The following is a 16,383-nucleotide window of genomic DNA, read 5'->3' on the forward strand; positions in this document are numbered from 1 at the left end:
AGTAATTAACACATTATAAATCAACTATACTTCAATTAAAAAAATGACTAAAAGCACATCAAAGATTCTGCTATTTAAGAAAATCATATATGTATATATTTTATAATACATAAATATGAATATAAAATGTAAGATAAATATGTATACATAAAAATGTAAAATAATATGTATATATGTTTAAAACCCATATAATATTTGCATTGGCAAATAGAGAAGGGAGTAGGAACTAGAAGGAATCTTAATAACAATCCAGTGCATCTCTTTCATTTTACAGATGTGGAAACTGAGGCTCAAAGACTAAGCAAGCCTGCTCTGTTAGGCAGGACTAGACTATGGCCAGTTTTTAAATTTCCCTGTGTGTAGCTAATAAATCATCCTTGTTCAGATTCTGTTCTTCTTTAATATTTTGACTTCTTGAGCACTAAAACCAGAAAGTATATTCAAGTCTTATCAATACCACTGTTTCTGATCATTTCTATTTGGATTCTCCCCAACCCCACCCCATTCCACCTCTTTGGATGTCAACTGCACAGATTTGGGTTTTCATAATCCTTGATTTATGATACACTTTAATCATTGGCCCATGGTTTAATTAATTAATTCATTCGAATGTGTAATAATAAGCATTTATGAAATCACCATCCCAAACAAAAACTGGGACCTTGACAATAACGTACATCTACACGTATGGTCTCATCCCCCTCCACTGTCTCACTTCCATGCGAGGTAAGCAACTAAACTCATGTTCATCATTACCTTGCTTTCCTGTTTATGTAGTTTTATCGCATCTATATATTTTAATTTTAAAGGGTGTTATGTTGTATGTAATCTTTTGGAGTTCATTCTTTTCACTTTTTGTTTCAATTTTGGTTGTCTCTTGATCTGAGGAACTTTTTCCAAAGGTCTCATAATTTTCTTTTAATTCATCCTCATAGAGGGGATTTATGCTTGCCCAGTACTGACGTACAATCAAGTGATTGATCTGGGATCTATGTGAAAATTTTTTGGCTGATAAATATCCTGATTTTTAAAAATTGAGATATAGTTAACACATACCATTATATTAGTTTCAGGTGTACGACACGATTCGCTATTTGTATTTATTTACATGAAATTTTACAGCAATTCCCGGTCAGATCAAAGGCAGAGCACAAGAGAGTTGTAGACTGCCATTTGGGAGACCCAGCAGGCTGTGTGGAGTGAGCAGGGCACTGTCGTGACTTTCCTAACTGGACCTTCATCTTGTAGATGGGTGTAATCCCAGCGAAACATTTCTCTGCTGCCACATCCAACACTGGCCGCTGGGTGTGGCAGCTGTCGTCAGGAACAAGTTGTGGGTAGGTTACCATGACTGTCCCTCGGAAGGAGGCACCAAGGCAATGAGCATTCCTACAGGCCCCTCAGCTAGCTCTTCCACTCCTTTCCCAGGTTAGAATGTCCTTCCAATCTTCAGGGATTTAGAAATACTCTTTACACAGATGGAAACAATAATAGTAACAAGCCATTTCACCAAGAACAGTGAGCTGTTTCTTCACAAACCATGAATCTAAGACTAATTATAATTTGTTTCCTAACTTATATTAACTCTTACCCAGATTCTAGCTGCCATGGTCTTTTCTGCAGAAATTGTTCCAGTCCCTGCATCTTAATCTACATCCCAATTTTAAATTCTAACCTTTCCATTTCTCAACTTCACAGATTCTTTCCCCCGAACTCCCAGTCTTACTACTTTTTTCTTTTCTCCCATTCTACCAAATTCTAACTAAACACAATGAATTGCTATTTACTTATTAGCAAGTTAGACACTGGGCCAGCTGCTCTTTTTGCATCATCTCATCTACCATATCCTGCTCAATGAGGTAGTAACATTAGTTTACCCATTTTATAGATGAGAAAACTGAGGGCTGATGAGATGAATTTGGCCAGGGTCTGTATCTCTAGTGACTAGGATTAGAACTAGCGTTTTGTTTTTGTTTTTAGAACTAGTGTTTTTGTTTTGTTTTGTTTTACTTTTATATTATGACGCCTTTGGCTCTAAGTAAAAGAAAACTTAAAGTGGCCTTAACAATAATGAAATTATTTCATAAGAAGGTTGGTTAAGTCAGAGGCTCAACATTACCATCAAGGACCCAGGCCTTGCTATTCTGCCATCCACCCTGCATGGATTCAGGCTTTGTTCCCAGGTTAGCTTAGCTTTCCACAGGTTTCATGATGCCTGCCAAGGTTCCAGCATCACATCCACAGAATTTCTAGAGGCAGGAAAAGACATCATTCCTTCTTGTCCATCTCTCTTTCTCTAATTTGTTGTGCATCTTTTTAAGAGCAAAGAAACTCTTCCCAGGACACTCCTTCACCCCAGCAGACTTGCCCTCATACTGTCCAGGTTGCCACAAGCCCATGCCTAACCAGTCACTGGCAAGGGGAATGGGACTACTATGATGGGCTTAGACTAATCCAGACTCATTCCTACGGCTGGCTCCAGCTTCCCTGAAGTTCCTGACTGCTTGGCAGAACAAAATTAAAGTTCTGTTAGGAAGAAGGGAGACGGGGGTAGGGAATAGGTATGAAGTGTGCAACCAACAGTGTCTGTTACAGAATCCAGAAGTCCAGGTTGTTAGCCTTGACATATTCCTGCTCTTCTGGGCTCTCCCCTCAGCTCCCACCCTCACTCTAGCATATTTCCTGGGAGCCAAGTCCTCTCTAACTCTAGCTCTAAGTGACACATACCAAGTGTTCTTGGCAGAACACTGAGGAGCATGAAATGTATTCTTTGGGGCCCTCTTGTGCAATTCCCAAGAAGTCAGTGACACATGCTGGGTTAGCCCAGGCACTGGCACAGTCAGGCGTGGGGAGGAGAGCAGAGGCTCTGCGTCCTGGAAAGGTGGACCAGCCTGGCCCTGAACCAGCCGTAAAGTTCTAATCATGCTCCCCTCCCCGCATCTTTTTCCTGGTCTGTACTGCTCTTAGGATCTGAATTGTTTTCTTAACAAATTCTAATTTGCCCCCTCATTAAACCTCAACATTACCTTCATATCTCCTTCCCTTGAACCCCCCCAGTGAGAAAACCTGTAACCCCTGAATTTACTAACCATCCATTGATCTCCCATTTGTGTTAGACGCTTAGAGACGATACTAAACAATAGGAAAGGAAATTAAGTTTTAGCAGCTGCGTGCCAGGTGCTGGGGTAAGTTCTTTCACACACACTATCTGACTTTATTTTTGACACCACCTTGGTAGGTTAGGCTATTTTAACCTTCATGTTAAGAGTTTAGGGATTTCAGGTTCAGAAGAAGCCACCTGCTCAGAGAAGGTAAGGTCGGCTCAAGCTCACAAGCTGTTAGGAGCCCATGGCTGCCTGACTTCACGCCTGTGCCCTTTCCCCTACCCCACCATTCTGGCTTCAAGGTGTTTGTTACAAAGCACATCTGCATACATTAATCTGAGCCTCACAACAGCAGCACCTGCATTTTATAAATGAGGATAGTAGGGTTCAGAGATACTAAATGACGTTCTGCCCCTGTACGGCATGCCTGGCAGAGCACGGCATATTTGTTGAATGGATGATGATCCGGATTATAGTAGTAATTCTTGTCCTTACGTTACTGAAAATAAACAATGTCACTGCCTAGAGGTCTTTAGGTTCCTTTTCTCCCTATCACCTCCCCCCTGGGCTTTCCTAGGAATTCCATCACCTTCAACCAAGACTCACAGAGCGTACAATCCACACCTCCTCAGGCAGGTGCTCAGAGAGGGGCTTAGGAAGGAAGGGCCCTCTTTCGAGACAGAGCTCAATGGGCCTGTCAGTTTTTGCTCCCCCACCTGCCACTTCAGGGCTTCCTTTGGTTCTGCAGTGGCAAGGCTGTACGCGGCCTTCTCCCTGCTCCCAGGTGGCAGGGCTGCCCTTGATCCGGAGTGGACGGACCAGTGAGCCTCTACTCCCCTGCGGCCCGGGCCCTGACAGCCATCACACTAGTGCCCCAACCCCTCTCTCCTCCCCAAGCCCCACCTCCTGCCTCTGGCTCGGCCTCCCAGCCCTTGACACAGTCAGCACACACAGCCCAGGAGCTCAGCTCAGAGAAACGGCTCAGAGAAACGAAGGGAACTTCGCCTGGGTTCCCAAGGCTATGGCTAGCACCTTCATACCAGGGCTGAACCCTCAGAACCCTCATTATATCCCAGGGTAAGACTTCTGCCCAGAGCACACGTGTTTGCTTCTGGGAACAGGGGTGTAAAAGGGTGTAAAAGGTGGCAGAGTTGTGCCACCTCGGCCTTGGGGGCCAGGTGGACATTCTGGTATGGGAGGCTTATGGCTGGGATGTCTATGATGTTGGATGGAAAAGGAAAAGCAAGGGAACAGTAGTAGCCGGGCCTGCTATGAAGCTTTGTGTTGTGCTCTCCATGGTAACAGGGTAGCAGCAGAGGGGAAGGGTTGAAAACCCAGACAGAGAACTAAGAAACGCCTGCTCCAAATATATACACAGCTGAGTCCAGAAGAGATCAGGGCTTCAGAGGTCTCTGCTTCTGCCTCTGGGGATGGTGAGGCCGGGGATTCTAGAGGTGAGTGGGTGAGACTTGTGCTACAGGTACACTGGACACTGCCCGCTACTTCGGTTCAGCATGGGCCAGACCTATGGGCAGATGACTGGGCAGCTACTTCGCGGCTCTCCTGGCCTAGCCCGGCTCCCTTCCCACCGCACACTTCTGCCTCCCATCCGGCCTCCAAGATCTCCCGAGGGTCCTAGGAAAAGCCTGCCTGTCAGGCGTGGACACGAAAGGCTCAGCTCCAGCATGATCCCTGGGTACACAGGTATGTACCCAGGTATGAACAGGTACCCCCCATCCCAGAACATGGGTCCCACACACTAACAAATCGTCCTTGCCCCCTGCCTACCTAGGTTTTGTACCCCAGGCACAGTTCATCTTTGCCAAGAACAGCAGCCGGGTCTGGGCTGAGGCTCTGAATGATTTCACTCAGTGGTATGGGCGACAGAGGAGTCAGGAGCTGCCAAAGGAGGCCAAGGGAGAGAAAGACGTGGAGAAAGACCAAGAGCCAAAGCTGGAGGCAGAGCTAGAGACGGAAGAGGAGCCAGAGCTGGGGCAGGAGGTGGAACAAGTGAGAAGGAGAAGGCTGATGGGGAGTACGAGGCGGGAGCCTTACCTCTGTGTGGCCAGGTCTGGGGTGGTCATGTGTAGCATGGCTGTGGGACAGGGGATGTGGGCTAGACCGCCAGCCTCACCTCCCTGGGAGCTTGTGTTACAGCCCAGGGGCTGAACTTGATAGCCCTGTTTTTCTTCTATCAACTTCTCCTCAGAAGGCTTCCCCTTATTCCATGGATGACAGAGATCCTCGCAAGTTCTTCATGCCAGGTGAGAGGAAGTGGGTAATGACCAAAGGCCTGGGGAGGTGCCCAGGAGGTACTGACTTAGTATCCCCCTCCCCTAGGCTTCACTGGTTATGTGCCCCGTGCTCGCTTCCTCTTCGGTTCCAGCTTTCCTGTGCTCAGCAACCAGGCACTGCAGGAATTTGGACAGATGAAGTCAGGGGTCAGATCCCAGAAGGATCCTAAACATCTCCCCTCACTTTCCAGGACCTACCCTCAGAACCTGGGCCTTGTACCTAAATACGGGGGCTATGTGCCAGGTGAGGACAGCCCCCAGAGGGAGGCTTCGGGGACTGGAATATTTGTGTGTGTGTGTGTGTGTGTGTGAGAGAGAGAGAGAGAGATGGGTGGAGGTGGTTTAGGGCTTGGAACTAGTAGATATGGGGGGACCTTGGGTCAGCTTTCTCACTGGGCAGAAAAGGAAACTGATGTAGCTCCTAGGGAGTAGTTAGGACCAGATTTTGAAGGATAACTTGGAGGTTCTAGGCAACTGGCTGAGAAATAACTTTTCTATGCCTCTGGCTACAAATGACAGAATCTTTTGGCCACACAGGGTATAAGTTCCAGTTTGGCCGCACATATGGGCATCTCACCCATGATGCTCTGGGCCTCAGCACCATCCAGAAGCAGCTCCTGGCGTAGGTACCTAGACTTCAAGTTCTCTCTTTCCTTTTCATCCTATCCCAGCCATCCTTTTGCAAAGAAGAAAGATGGTCTGGAGGGTGGGAGAAGGCACAAAGAGAGAACGGTTTGGAGGCCGAGCACCTTTTTTATTAATAGGTGTAATAAATAAATAAATAAATACATAAACAGAGCCTGGGCTCCTCCTCCCTCCTCTGACCACCAGGCACTGGCCACAGCCTACTTAAAGCTGGGGGCTCAGGGAACTGGCCCCAATACTGTCACCCATCCTTCTCACCACCTGGCCTAGGGACCCCCACAAACGGGCCTTCTGGTCACCTCCCTCCACAGGGACATGCCTGTCTGTACCCATGGGAGGGCTGGCCAAGATAGGCGGGGGAAATTCTGGCAGCCCAGTGCTGCGTCCCTTCCCTCCTTTCCTGGGGGGAGATCTGGACGAGGTCACTGGGACAGTTAAGGGGGAGTAATTGATACTGAGCACAGGGGTATGTGGCCCCCAGCTCTCGGTCTACTCTCTGTAACCAGGCCAGAGGGCTTGGGAAGGGCTCTCAGGCTACGAGTCTAGGGGTTGTGAGGGTCCCTGAGGCCACCAGCATGCACAGGGCCTCAGTTTTGGCTGCTTCCAGGGGTTGGACTTGGAGTTGGGGTCAAAGTCACATAGGCCAGAGGCACCAGGCCAGTGTCAGGGCCACGGCTGCAGCGCAGCCAGTCTCTTCCGGCTGGCCCCAGCACCCGCAGGATGTCTCCCTTGTGGAAGCTCAGCTGTCCAGGGCCTGTGGCCAGATAGTGGCACAGTGCCTTCACCTCGCTGGGGAAACAACAAATGGAGGTCAGAGAAACCCCACCCAGGGCCAAACCCAGCCCCCAAATCCCTCTGTCTCCCAGGGCTCACCATGGAGTGCTGGAAGGCAGGGCTGGAGACTGTGGCTCCTGCAGGCCCTCCTTGGGCTCTGGCTCCCGGCGGGCACCCACTGTTTGTGCCACTAGCTGGAACATGGACTTGTCCAGGCTGAGCCAGTCCGAGGGTAGCCTAGGGGATAGCGGCCGGGCTCTGGCTCTGTCTGTGCCCTGGCTTAGAGCAGGCACCCCCGCCCGTCTGTCTACACCAGGGGCTGTCTCTTACCTGTTTGTGGGCCGGGCCTCCCGCTGAGCCTTTCGGGACCCGAAGAGGTGTCCCCACTTGATGACCCCGGGTGAAGGCTCTAAGGCTCCTTCCTCATTTTCTGCTGGGGGGGCAGTGGGCCCCTCCCTCTCCCGGCTGCGCCTCAGCTCAGCCAGTACAGAATCAGGGGGGCTCCCCATCCAGAAAGGCCAGCCCCTCTCCCGGCCAAGGGTCTCCTCAGGGGCAGGGCAGGCCTCAGCTCCCTCCACGACTCCCTCTCGGGGGGGTGGCCCCCCACCTCCCGTCCCTTTCTTTTTCTCACTGCTGCTGCCACTGCTGCTATTGCTGCCACCCCGGGGGAACCTAGAGCCCTCAGCGGAGCCATCGATGTAGACCTGGGAGCTCTGCATGAGCTGGTACCACCAGCCAGCCTGCCCACTTCGGGCCCACCTGCCACGCCCTGAGCTCTCAGCTGCCTCTGTCTCCTTGTCTTCTTCCTCATCTTCTCCACCTTCTGGGGCACCCACACCCTTCACCCGCTCCCCACGGGCTGCCCCGTCCATGTCTCCAGGGCCCTCCTGGCTCCGGGAGCGGGCCAGCTGCAGTGTCGAGTGGGCGGACAGCAGCAAGTCCTGGGACACCCGCAGCAGCTCCTTGTGCTGCCGCTGCCGCTGCCCACTCTGCAACAGCCGGTGCTGGAACAGTAGGTCGAGGCTGAAGGGCAGGAGGGCCAGAGGCTGGAGCAGCAGCAGCAGTTCCTCCAGGAGGCCAGGGCACACTGTATGCGCCGCGTTCAGGAAACCCCACGGCTGGTAGTGGGTCTGGATGATATCTAGGGGAGAAAGAGAGAGGGACTGAGCCACACAGAGAAGCAGAGCCCGGCCTGGGGTGGGCCTGTGAAAGGCAACCTGGGTGGAGTCACTGTGGACTGCTGCACAGGCTGTGTGCCGTGCCACTTAGATGCACTACGGTGTAAACGATGCCTTCTGAAGTTGTGCAGTGCGGAAGCTCCACAATCTTAAGTGGCAGCCGTGAGTTCAGAGGAGAGAGGTTCCTGGCCACCCTGACTCCCAGATTGCCTGAGTATCCCGCTGACTCCAAGGCTCTAACACAAGCAGAGGCTGGGAGAGGACTTGGGTTGAAGCCCAAGCCTTGAGGATGAAAGCCTGTGTGGTTCTCCTCCCCACTTCTAGCATCTGAAAAGACAGCTGTGCCTCCCTCTTTCGATCCTCCGAGGTCTGGCCTCTGCTGAGTTTGCAAGACAGAGCAGGGTTCTGAGCATTACCTTCATGGTTATAGAGGTGATTAAACCAGAACTCCAGGGACCGGATGCTGTAGGGAGATAGGTGAAGAGAGTTGAGTCTTGTGTGGATATAGCCAGATGATAAGATACAAAGAAGACAGATATGGGGGGGGGTCACGCACAGGGCAGAGGTATAGGTGAACATCTCCCTGCTATGGCAGTGATGCTACCTGGTTAATAGGGAGGGGGTGAACATGTGATTCACAAGCCAATAACTTCCTCTTAGAATGGAGTTGGCTTGCCCGTGACCCAGGAAGTCAGGGCAGCTGCTGAGTGAGAGGACAGGATAGCTCAGGACCAAAGGGGATGACCTCGGCCCATACTTGAGAAAAGAAGGATACTGTGATGTGGGTGCCAAGGTGAACTGGGTCAAGCAGGATTTGGAAGCAGTGCTGGAATGGACAGGATCAGGGTTACAATATCCAAAGAAACTGAGAACCAGGTTAATTTCCAAATGAGCCAGATTATGGATTTGTAAAAGCAGAAGACCATGTTGGTGATCAGTGCCAGAGACTGATGGGTCTGCTGGGAGACCAGTGACCTACTGAGAGAGGCTGTAGCTAGGTGGGGAGAAAGTGAGCCTGGGCCCTGGCCAAAGATCCTGCAGATCCACCCTTTCTGACCCAGTCTAGGGAGCTGGTTCTTCAGAAGTGCCAGAGCCCAGGGGAGGGGACCGGTGGTTTGTAGATTTCCACACACTCACTTGAGCAGGCCGAGGATGAAGGCGTTGAAGCGCATGGTATGACTGGTGAGCTCTGGGAATTGGCTGACTTTGTTGTACAGGCCGTGCAAAACCTTGGTGGATGGGCCTGGGAGGAAGCCAGAGTTGGAGGTCACGTGCCCAATCCTGGAACCCTGAAATTCAGCCTGGGGTCCCTATCTTGCCAGCCAGCACTTACCTAGCTGTGTGGAAGCCTCAACCACACTCCACGGGGTGTTCTTCCGCTGCCCGATGATGACATCCAGCACAAAGGCCTTGAGCCCGTCCTCCAACACCGCCCGGACCGCAGGGCACAAGTACTTCAGAACCAGGTGGCCTACATTGGGGCTCACAGAACTATTCCCCAGCTTTGCCTGTGGATGCAGTAGGGAAGTACAGGGAATCATCTGGAGCCTGACCTTGGTCCTTTCTGACTCTCTTAGTCCTTACGGTGCTTCTCTTGCGATCCCCATCTCTAAGTACCCAACTCTGAGTTCTAGAGGCAAGAGAGCAAGGGCAGGTGGTAGCAGAGAATAGGTGAGGGTCAGCAGGGTAGAGCTCAGCTCTCCACAGTTTCTTGCCTACCTTTACCCCAGGATCCCGGCTTGTGCCAAAATGGGCCACAATGAGGTCTACAGCCGTGTTAATAGCTTTCACCAGCCCTGCAAGTGAGAATTTGATGTGATGGGTCCCTAATCAAGTCCCTGGGCAACTCAGCTGGGACTGAGCCCTCAGTGGGAAGAGGGAAGGGCTTCCACACACACACACACACACACACACACACACACACACACACACACACTCACTCACTCACTCACTCTCTCTGTCCCTGCACACACAGCAGGCCCTGGCCTCTTCCTGTTTTTGCCCGGTTCTCAAGCCCCTCCTATTTTCACCTCCCTGCCGAGACCCACCTCAATGATTCCATTGTCAAGACACTCAACATCCTCACTTCCTTGCCCTCTTGCTCCAAACCTGGATCACTCTAACCATCTGTCCTCTCCACTCTGAGAAACCAGGCTATTGGCTGTTGTAGGAGAAAGTCCAGCGCTACACACACCAGTGCCTGGGAGAAGCACTTCTTTGACGTGTGCCTTGTAGCACTCTTTGCTATGCTCTCACGTTGCCTTGCCAAATCTTGACCCCTCTCTCAAGCCCTTGGCTCTACTTCACACAGAGAACAGAGGCCACTGGTGATGAATTCAACTTCCCTGTCCATCCAAAAGACAGAGCTACATTACAACTATCTTCCTTCCCACCTGCCCTCTCTTAATCCCTTTCCAACTTGGAGGAAGGTGGCTATTCCCCTTCTTGCCTAAGGTTCTTCCCTCTCCCTAAACTCTGAGTCCCCCACTCTGCCTCTGCGAGGGACTTTAGCTTCATCGTTCTCCCTTTCACAGGCTGCTTCTCTAAGGCCCGCAGTTATGCTCAATCCTCTCCCCGTCATCTCACTTAAACAGGTCTGCTAGATAGACTGGTTCCTTGTCAGTCCTTACCTTATTAGATGTTACCATCATGTTTACCCAAACCGCTAGAGCTTGTAGCACTTGAGCTCCCCCAGTATAGCACATGGGAGTCTCCCTCACTATACTTAGCTCCCTGAGGGAGGAAACTAAAACCTGATTCTTAAGCATCTGATAAAGGATCCTTGCTCACTTGCAAATACTCACGATCCACAGTACAAAGACTTCTGCCTCTTGCCCCAGTACCTGTGCTCTCTAATTCCCTCCCAGCACTTGGAGTCCTAGAACAGGGAAATATTCCGAAGGGCTAGATAGTAGGGCAACAGGCACAAATAGGTAGTGATAGCAGATTTCCCGTCCGGAGCTAGGAGTAATATTCACCTTTTTTCTGAAGAAGGTCAATGGAAACGGCCTCTGAGTTGCCATCTGGGGACAGACAGAACTCAGCTGGAGGCTTCTCAGTCAAGGAAAAGGGGTCTTGGAAGTCAGGACAGGTCAGTGGTAACGGCTTCACTACTTGACCTGAAAAGAAGAGAAAAATCAATCCCAAGGAATTCTCTTTCTGAGATGCAGCTCAGTTCAATGCCTCATACCCTCTGAGCCATGTGATTTTGGGGACTGACCCCTTCTCTAGCCCCTCCCAGCTATGGCAGGGCCTGCCCTGGGTTTACTGGGGATCTGGCCCACACACCATTCAGCCGGCAGTTCAGATGGCCAGCAGCACTGAGGGAGCCAGGGAACTCAAAGATGGGGTTCCTTCGGGCCAGTCGACCATCCTGTGGCCTTCGGTCTAGGCTCCCTGACAGACCAGGTGGCCCTAGAGGGTTCTTCCTCCTGTATTCCCTCCACTTGAGTGCTTGAGGGGATAGATGGTTGGCTGAAAGCAGAACAGATTAGCAAAAGAGACAGGAAATAGTCAGAAGACAGCATTTCATACCCACCCAGTGGGCCCATATAAAACATGAGGGTTGGGATGTTAGCCACAGATGCAAACACTGTAACCTCTGACCCCAAGCTGGAGTATAAGAAACCATTCAGCGGGGAGGTAGCTTGCTTGGGGTGGGGTGGGGGGCAGGCACTGAACCTCATACCATTATTGGGCCTGGAAGCCATGCTGCCCTCACCACCTCCCCGGGCCAGGCTCTCCGCCCGGCTGAGGCTAGATCTCCAGGAGCCCAGAGGAGGCAAGCTTCCTGTTCCATGGAGTCGGTACTCAGCCAAGGTCAGTATCTTCTGATGCTCCTTTTGTGGCTGCTGGGAGGTGGCAGGCCGGACAGCAGGAGGACAGGAGCGGCCCCATGGAGGTGGGCTTTCTGTGGCTGTGGTCTGCTCTGGGGGAGGGGAGCACGAAGTGGAGGCAGAAGAGTCGGTGCTGGGCCCAAAGGGGCCGGCACTCCGGATGGGGGAGTAGCTGCCCAGGGGTGACGGCCGTGAGGTTTGTGGCTCAGGCCCAGCTTTCCTGGCACCTCCGCTGCTGGATGCCTGAGGCTCCCCTGAAGGAGCGTGCGCTGGGACCTGAGCAGTGGGGGCAGCCAGAGGGGCACGCTGCGGTGCACGGGTGCAGCCCGAGAGGCTGTAGAGCTGGGAGAGGCTGTGGAGGGCCCGGGACTTGGCCAGCTGCTTGGGGAAGTGGTGCTGGAACACGAAGGGCTGGATGGGCAGCGTGGTTGGCCTCTGCTCCTTGCTGTAGCGAAGGACTGGTCGGCTCTCAGCACCACCCCCTGCGGCAACAGGGATGGAGAAGGAATCAGATGAACACTGAACTCACGTGAGGGGAAGACAAGAAGCAGGAGATGACGCTCCCTGGGGAAAGGGGATGAGCGGGGTAGGACCTGGGCTGAAGGAATTGAATGGGGTAGGGGTAATTCAAGTTTGTGGAATGTGCTCCTCCCGTCTTTTGTAAAACTTTTCCTAGTGTTTTTATGACATTGACCTGTCTTGTACCTCTTGACTGTTCAGTCCTTCTTCATTTTCTTGACTTCAAAGACGGGCATATCTTAAGGCTCAATTCTTATATTTCACTCTACACTTTCTTCCCTGCCTTGTTCACGTTCAGACAGTCGTACAGGCAACTCCTGAACCCATGGCTTTAGCCCCAACCTTCTTCTTGATCTCTAGATCATTCTGCTTTAGGGTTCTGCTTTCATTTAAAATTTGCCATTTTAAAACACCTCATTCATTCTCCTGATGATTTCCATTTCTGCCAATGGCAGAACCGTCATTTTCTCTGTTTCTAAGGCCTAAAGACTTGGAGTTAGTAATATATTTTCAGGGTCAAGATGTTAATTTACTTCAAGCTTTCGCCCATCATCCCCTGTCTCCACTAGAGACGACACATTTCATTTTTGAGCAAATCTAACCACAATAAAATATTTCTTTACTTGCAGCTAGAATCAGCCCCCCTGTCACCCTATCCACCCTGCTCCCACTCTCTCATGATCCTGGTATTGGAGCCCCAGAGTCCACATCTGTTCCCTCTACATAGAGGTGTGTTCCCCAGGAGTGGTCCTCTCCTGTTCTTTCAGCCAATCTTCTAGTCAGTGTCCCTCAAAACACGGGTCTCACTCCAAAACACGGGACTCACTCACACAACAGGACACTGCACAGAGGGAAAGTCTTTGTGTATGGGCTGTGCAGCTAATGGAACACTGCACACACTGTAAACATGTAAAAGAACACAAGGTGGCGCTATAAGCATCCATACCACCTGAAACCCTGGGTGTGGTTCACTGGCACCCCTGGCTCCACAGTTCTGAGGAAGGAATTAGTATCCATACTTGAAAGATCTGGGTATTGGAAATTTAGAGATTAAGTCATTCGCCCAAGGTCACACAACTAGAAAGCTGCAGAGCTAGAATTCTGCCTAAGTCAGAGTTTGACTTCGGGGCTAATGTTCTCTTTACCACATTGTACTACACATGAAATGATATCAGGCTGGATTTTCCTATTCCTCATCTTTCCCCATTTATTTACTTCAGCGAGTCTTAAGGGGATGGTGAACACACCCTGTAAAGGAGATGCTTCAGAACCACTCTCAGTGGAAATTTTCAGACTATACCCTCCTGCTATTCCCAGTCAGTGATCAGAGAACAACCCTTGTCATTCTCCCTGGCTCACTATGCTCCAGCAATACCTTCTTCTGTCCTTCAACATGCCAAGTTCATTAACATCTCGGGGCCTTTTGTTCTCGCTGAAATTGTCTCATCATTCAGGCATCAGCTCAAGCATCACTTCATTAAGACCTTCTCTGACCACCCCAGTCCCTCTGGCAAGTCATGCTCTCATCACCCTGTTTTATTTCCTTTTTAGCCATTTTTCACTATCAGAAATTATCTTATTTGTTTATTGTCCATTACTCCTTATAAGGGCTCCAGAAAAGCAGGGATTTTTAAATTGTTTACTGCTGTATCCCCAGTGCCTAGAACAGACCCTGGTGCATGGTGGGTACTGAATAAAGATTCGTTAAATGAATGAAGCCTCACTGTCACCCTCGGTTCAGTATAGGCTCACTGCATCCAAATCTTCTTACATATACCAGCTTTAGGAAGTATTTTATTTCCTGTGGCGCTACTGCCCACAGAACAAAGTCTAATCTTCTCAGTCAGGTAGGTGTCCACACCTGCCACAAATTAGCTGCTCTCCCCTCAAACGTCCACACCTGCCATGCTCATTGACACCACTCTTCCCCCCCATTCCCATCTTTAAGCACACTGCTTTTCCTACTGGGAATGTCTTCATCCTCTCCACTTACTTAAATACCAAATTTCAAGACTGAGCTGACGCTGGCTATCAGAGTAGGCCCTCCCAATCCCAGCTTTACTGTACATGCTATGCAGAGTATGTCTGAATTAGACTATCTATTCCTACTCTTTTAAAAATCCTCCCTGCTAAGTTCTCAGGCAGTAAGATCAGGAAAGGGGGAGGGGTGTCTACTGTGGGGAGTGGGTATCAGTTCTACCCTCAGGGAATACAGGGAATAAGTTTTCTCATTTTCTATGTGACAGCCCTTAAGAAAATTGGAGATAGAGACCACATTCACCCAAGTCTGTTCTTCTGTGGGCGACACAGCCCCAGCCCCTTGGTTCCCTCTTAAAATGGAGTGTCCAGAACTTCCAGGAGGGCTCTAAGTGGTTCACAAGGGTGAGGGGGACTATCAACTCCTCCCTTCTCGAGTCTCTAAATGAATCCAACCATTTTAACTTTTTGGAAGCCCTTCCAAACTGCTGACTCATTCTGAGTTTGCAATCAATTAAATATCCCAAATCAACTCAAGTACAGCTTACATTATCAAAGTTCATATTGGTCCCTGAAAGAACAAAACGTTCTTTCCCGACTTGGTAAAACCCTTTTGAATCTTGATTCTGCTGCTCAGAATCTCAAAGAGATCTCACTTCTTTTGTCATCATTTTTTGATATAAAAAAAAAAGTCATACAGAATCAAGAAAAAAGCCCTGTGGTAAGTCACTGGAGACTTATGGAACAAAACAGCATCTCAATATGAAAATTCTTACCTGATAGCAAAAACACTTTTAAGGCCTCTCCTCCCATCTCTGACCAGGGCTGCTCTTGCCCTCAGACTGCAAGCCCTGTGCCTAGATATCACCCACCAGACACTGCAATCTCAGAAGAGCGTGGGTTCCAAAGCACTCTGACCAATCCCTGCTGTTTCTGACCCCCCTCTTCCCTAGAGACCCTCCTGCATCCCTTCCCCAAGGGCACCTCCTCTGTGTATGTTTAGGAGTGTGAAGTCTTCTGATAGACTGTGATCTCCCTAACAGCAGAGACAACACCATTTATGATTTTTTTTAACCCTTTTCCTTTGAGAAGCCAACAGACCAACCTAAGGCTACAGACAGCCAATTCCCCTTTATCGACCTTTCCCCTGCTTTATCTCCCCTTTCCTTCCAAACCTTCTGAGATCTGGCTTCTACGCTGGCCACTCCCAAATGCTGCTCTTGGGATTCTTCAGCCTTAATCCTAGTGATTTCTTTTCAGAACTCATTTGTTGAACTAACTCTTTTTGAAACGTTCTCCTCCTTTGGCTCCTGTGACTTCACCCTCTCCTGGTTTTCCCTCTATTTTCTTGGCTAATTTTTCTCAGTCTCCTTTGAGGGTTGCTCTGCTCAACCTTAAATCACTGTATCCCCAGGGCTCCGTCCATCATTCCCTTTATAACTCTACACATTCTCCCTGGATGTTCTCATCCACTCATAGCTTCAACTACTATTTTTATTCCAATGACTCTCTGATCACAGGGGTCTCCTGACCTCCAGGGAGACATCCTTTCTAATCTACCTTCCACCCAAACAATCAGAAATCTTTCTAAAATGCAAATCAAAACATGCCACTATGCTGTAACAAACCAAAAAATGCCACTTTCCTGATTAAAATCCTTCAGTGGTTCCATCCACATTCCACTATAGCTATACTAAATTATCTGCAGTTTCGGAAAGCATCGAGATATTCTGTGCCTTTGTGATTTTGTATAGACTACTGTATGGGCCTAGAATGATCTTTTTATGAGTCTCCACAAAGCCTATTCCTAATCATTTTTCTAGACTGTGCTTAAATGTAAACCGTATTAGCACTCCTCTGACATTTTGGTCTGTTTAGCTATCCCTCTCATAGACTAGTACCACACACCGCCATCTCTACATTTTAATTTTGTATCATACACTGCCATCTCTACATTTTAATTTTGTTTCCTTTTCTGTTTCCACCCTTCATCGGAATTCCTTAAGGACAGAGATTGTTCCTCTCATCTATCACCAGCACCCACTTAACACAGAGC

At 49.8% G+C, this 16,383-nt stretch overlaps 2 protein-coding genes across 10 annotated transcripts in view; one reads left to right on the forward strand and one right to left on the reverse strand.

Annotated features, from left to right (window-relative positions):
- The first annotated feature begins 4,013 nt into the window (after positions 1-4,013).
- Positions 4,014-6,196, forward strand: CIMIP2B (ciliary microtubule inner protein 2B). Of its 4 annotated transcripts, none has more exons than XM_067744038.1 (6): positions 4,014-4,181; positions 4,585-4,808; positions 4,897-5,146; positions 5,314-5,368; positions 5,513-5,642; positions 5,936-6,174. In XM_067744038.1, exons 1-6 carry the CDS (start codon positions 4,126-4,128, stop codon positions 6,022-6,024), a joined length of 804 nt encoding a protein of 267 aa, XP_067600139.1. In that variant the 5' UTR covers positions 4,014-4,125; the 3' UTR covers positions 6,025-6,174. The 4 variants fall into 4 exon arrangements, with proteins under 4 accessions (XP_067600139.1, XP_067600138.1, XP_067600136.1 ...); XM_067744037.1 differs by having other exon boundaries at positions 4,018-4,181; positions 4,897-5,114; positions 5,317-5,368; positions 5,445-5,642; positions 5,936-6,196; XM_067744035.1 differs by having other exon boundaries at positions 4,018-4,181; positions 4,897-5,114; positions 5,317-5,368; positions 5,590-5,642; positions 5,936-6,196.
- Positions 6,132-16,383, reverse strand: part of RUSC2 (RUN and SH3 domain containing 2) — a 57,511-nt gene continuing 47,259 nt past the window's right edge. For 5 of the 6 annotated variants that reach the window (XM_067744016.1, XM_067744020.1, XM_067744019.1 and 2 more), the window contains 10 exons: positions 11,684-12,313; positions 11,284-11,469; positions 10,974-11,114; positions 9,715-9,791; positions 9,329-9,503; positions 9,133-9,238; positions 8,412-8,458; positions 7,148-7,958; positions 6,917-7,054; positions 6,132-6,832 (listed from right to left, as the gene is read on the reverse strand). In XM_067744016.1, coding sequence (XP_067600117.1) covers positions 6,631-6,832; positions 6,917-7,054; positions 7,148-7,958; positions 8,412-8,458; positions 9,133-9,238; positions 9,329-9,503; positions 9,715-9,791; positions 10,974-11,114; positions 11,284-11,469; positions 11,684-12,313 — 2,513 coding nt within the window. In that variant the 3' untranslated portion in view covers positions 6,132-6,630. Of the gene's footprint in view, positions 6,833-6,916; positions 7,055-7,147; positions 7,959-8,411; positions 8,459-9,132; positions 9,239-9,328; positions 9,504-9,714; positions 9,792-10,973; positions 11,115-11,283; positions 11,470-11,683; positions 12,314-16,383 lie in introns of those variants that run through there. The other variant, XM_067744021.1, reaches the window with a different exon arrangement.

Source organism: Pseudorca crassidens, chromosome 7, assembly GCF_039906515.1.
Source record: "Pseudorca crassidens isolate mPseCra1 chromosome 7, mPseCra1.hap1, whole genome shotgun sequence".
NCBI classification, from domain to species: Eukaryota; Metazoa; Chordata; class Mammalia; order Artiodactyla; family Delphinidae; genus Pseudorca; species Pseudorca crassidens.